Source organism: Arachis duranensis, chromosome 5 (assembly GCF_000817695.3).
Source record: "Arachis duranensis cultivar V14167 chromosome 5, aradu.V14167.gnm2.J7QH, whole genome shotgun sequence".
Lineage (NCBI taxonomy): Eukaryota > Viridiplantae > Streptophyta > Magnoliopsida > Fabales > Fabaceae > Arachis > Arachis duranensis.
This window is the reverse complement of record NC_029776.3, coordinates 103649349-103653647: the sequence shown is the minus strand read 5'-3', so window position 1 is coordinate 103653647 and position 4299 is coordinate 103649349. Positions and strand designations below refer to the sequence as shown.

The window sequence follows — 4299 nt, the reverse complement described above, 5'->3', positions numbered from 1 at the left end:
TATAAGCGTGCCAATAGGTTCTGAACTAAATTACAGCGACGCTTATAAAGCGTGGCTATTGATTGCTGTTGTACAATATGGTCACCCTTTTAAAGCGTGGCTGTAAAATAGTTCAGTACCTATTGGCACTACTTTTTTTATAAACCTTACAAAATTATAGATAATTTTAAAATTTAAAAGATGACTACTAATTTTAAATCAACAAATCCTTGCTTCATAAACTTGTCACAGAAAAAGTGTTTAATCACATGTTAGTTATACTCTAACAAAATACCAAAAATCAAAGTCTCGTCCACTAGCAGTTTCCTAATACATGAATTACAATTCCAACATGGGTTACATTATCTACTTCCTTTACACTTCATTACAAAATATAAAACTTCATGATTACTGATCATCATTGTGAGCGAAACTGTTTTCAGCACTTCCCTGCATAATTTTAAATATTGTTGTGTTAGTGCATCTTATACCAAACCAAAAAATGGAGACATATATTATCAATAAATGAATGTTATGGTTGTACAATAATTGTAACCAGCAAAGTCTTTTCTTTCATTGAAAGCCAGTATACTTTTTTTGTTCTTAAAGTTTTCAAAAAAGGGAAAGGGTACTAATATAGCTAGGAAGCTAACAATCAAACTGCCCCCTCCCCTCCTTTTTTTTTTCTGCAACAGTCACATGTTTCTCAACAATGGCATGTATCACCCTAACTCCTAATATATTTCACAACCAAATTAACCATTTTTGTAGCCCTATACTGCACCTGCAGTCACATGCATGCACAATTTATACTAGCAACTGGAGAATCAATACAAATTGCATATGGATTAATTCTATAACCGATCTCCAATAAATAAATCAAGCAAAATGAGATATACCATGAGAGCCATTAATTCCTTCTGGAGTCTGCAAAAATCAAAACAAACAAAAACATTAAAATTCAATTATGGTTTCTTTTCTTTTCCTTTTTCCAATTTGATTAGGAAAAAATGCAAATCTTCAAAGATTTCTCGTGTTTTCCAAAATTGAGATTCAATGCCACACTAGATACAAAACAAAACATTACTAAAAAGTCAACAACTTTGAATTCAGATTCCAATTCAACACCATTAGCACCATTTAGAATCTTTTATCTCACTATCAAATGTCCAAAATCAACAACAACAATAAGTCAACTACTTTAAATGGAAATATATCGAATATCCAAAGATAGTGACTTACATCTTTGGGAGGAATATGAGTTGATTCGGAGGAGCGAGGAGTATTTCTCGGTCTGCTACTTGAGGCATCCAAAGGAAAATTTTGGGCAGCTTGCACTAAGGCTGCTACCTCTTCCTCACTCATTCCAGGGTTGACTTGGTGCACCAATACCTTTAATAAACTACATACACCATCCATCTTCTTCTCTAATGATTCAACCTTCTTGTTGTATTCAACCTTGACTTGTTGAATCTCCTCATCCTTTTTAAGAGAGCTTTTTGTAATCGAAGCCCCAAAACAACGAACTCGACCTGGTTGGTCATTTCCTAACACTCCTATAAATGCATCCTCATCATTTTCCCCTGCCTCTATGCGGGTTTGAAGTTCAGCCTGCCGCATTAACTCAATATTAATAGAAATCACTATAGAATTAATATTGTACAAATCCAAATACAAATACAAACAACTCACAATTGTGCTTTGCGTTTTAGCATTAATTTCTTTTCCTTTTTTACTTGTGCGAGTTGCTATGAAAACTTCAACTCTTGATGGTTCTTCACTGTTCTCTTTAGAGTCGCGCTAGAGTACATATAGAACAATTTACATGAAGCATGCTAACTAGAAAACTACAACCTGAATATAAATGATAAATCACAAAAATAAGTTATATTACCAGCTGCTTGCGCACTATTCCAAAATTTATGGAACCCATTCGGTGAGGACATGTTTGCTTTGACCTATTTTCAGCATTCTTAGTAGATACAACCTAAATATAAACATGAAAAAGAGATGTCATTATTCTTAATAAACATGTTTTCTTGTTTTTTCAAAATCACACTACCTTTTTCCAAAACACCAAATTTAATCACATAAAGAACTAAAAGACAATATTACCTTAACAGTCGGAAGACTCCAATACCGAATTAGTTTGTGAAATTGAACCTCAGGGATCTCTAACGGTCGGTTCTTTATCATTTCTTGTTTTTGTATTGTACTTCAAGAAATGTTCCTTTTTTATTTCGCCTTTGTATTTTTTCCATGCACGACAAAATCTGTTCATTACCCACGGCTTTGAAGTTATTGGAAGAATGAATTTTTTGCTAAACAAGACAACAAATTAGAATGTCAAAGGTTAGTATAAATAAAGTAACAAATAAATCTTAACAAAATTATCTATAATTCTTACATACATTGGCATACTCCCACATGTCCTCTTTGAGGTTTTTAGACACACCATGCCAACTAGTATATAGCAAAGTCACAAAACGAGGATTTCTAACTGTTGTGCCCAAGAGTTGGTTGAGGTTAGATACAACCTCCTTGGTTGGACCTATAGGCTGCCCTCCAAAAAATTTCACCTCCCGTCGATCATTAAAATCAGTGGCATGAAACTTTTTGCACATAGTCTTTCCACGAGTTTTCTTCTTTATTGTGCCTAAGTCCGATTAAAATAACAGAATTTTAAACTCAAATCAACTTAGAAGTAATACAAGCTATATTTTGACAATAAGGTAAAACAAGAAAAGCACCTTCATTACTAGCTTGTCCTCCATTACCCTCATCATTTGCAGCATCATTAAGCTCATCTTCCTCATCTTCCTCATCTTCTTCATCTTCCAAATTTATCCCATGTACCTTAAAATACATGTCAAGACTCATTCCTTTTTTCGTTGAACAGCACACAATTTCAGGGCAAATCATACAAGAGTATGAAAAATTGTCGTGCATATACAGACGTGAATAAACTAATATTCAGATGTCGAACATAAAATTTGCACCCCAATAATGTAAGATAAGAAATTCTCAGTTGAAGTTCAATCTAGACTAGGAAATATGCAACTACATGAATATTTACAATGAGAATAGAAGGAACATCCCCAGGTATGCTGATAGAAGGAACTCCTAAACAGCGCGCAATATGTTCAGTTTTTAGCTGAGACAGAAAGAGGTCTGCTCCAAGGGAATAGAAAGCAGCATTGGTTGGCGCAAATTTTTTCTTCTTGTCCCTGCCAACCAAGTCCAAGCAACAATGAATTCTAGCACTATCAATAATGAAAAATTTTGTTTTTGTCATGATATCCTCAACATGAGGGTGATCATAACCCAAAGGTTAATTATTAATCCCCCCAAAATGGGGTGTATACAAAAATAAGTATTTTGTACCAACCTAAAGCAGTTTTTTCCTCTGACTTTGAATGAACTTGGCTCAATTAAAGACCAAGAACCAGGGCTTTGTTTCTCTTATCCAACAAAATGGAATTGACAAACCTGCTATTGGCTTTAGTTTAGGTGCCTTGGGTGAAACTGAAACAAATGAGACCAGAGTGAGAAACAAGAAAAACTACCAAAAAACAAGGGTAGTAAACATCCAAAAACTAAAAGCAAATAAACTTGGAAACTAAATTTTCATGTTCATTTATTTTAACTTCTTGTCTTAACAGCTGGGGAAATAAAAGAAGCTCAATCATTCACAAGAAATACCATTTTCGCACTCATTCTAACTCTTTTACTGACATAAAATAGAAAAATAAACAAAATTAGGAACAAAATAGCTTCCCCTGCAGAAATAAAATATAAATCAGCTGTACAACCAACCCTGATTCCAATGCAGAATTTTAAAATCTTTTGGCTGATTTTGATCTTGGTTGCTTATGCACAAAAAATTATAAGTGACCTTTAATTTTCTGCTACTGTTGCTAGGTATCTAATGCTAGAAGGAGAGTAAGCCACAATATATTGCATTCTGAGGCAAAGAGGTCTTTTGAACACTTACTTCACAATATATAAGCCCACCCGCACTTGATTCCCTTTCTTAAGCATAACAAATTGTTCCCAACTTTAAAACAAACTCAAATTTTATGTGTTATTTTCCTTTTCAAATTTCAGATGGTCTTATGTATTGGGTTTGAAACCAGTGCCCTTTCTTTTCCAAATGATGCATAGTAATTAATACCCAAATGAGTTAATAAAGTAGAAAAAAAATGCTCTTGACTAATAACTCTATATGCGTTCAATTCTTATTTAAAGTGACAGCAAGATAATACATCAAACACACTAAAGTTTTGGCATATAAGTAATGAAAGAATAATGCATCATAGT

At 33.6% G+C, this 4299-nt stretch overlaps 1 protein-coding gene across 1 annotated transcript; it reads right to left on the bottom strand.

Moving 5' to 3' along the window:
• Positions 1 to 858: 858 nt before the first annotated feature.
• LOC107490888 (uncharacterized) lies at positions 859 to 2859 on the bottom strand. The gene is made up of 6 exons (XM_052261872.1): positions 2730 to 2859; positions 2391 to 2635; positions 1874 to 1966; positions 1672 to 1779; positions 1222 to 1590; positions 859 to 906 (listed from the first exon to the last, which is right to left on the bottom strand). Exons 1-6 carry the CDS (start codon positions 2857 to 2859, stop codon positions 859 to 861), a joined length of 993 nt encoding a protein of 330 aa, XP_052117832.1.
• Between the last annotated feature and the right edge of the window lie 1440 nt (positions 2860 to 4299).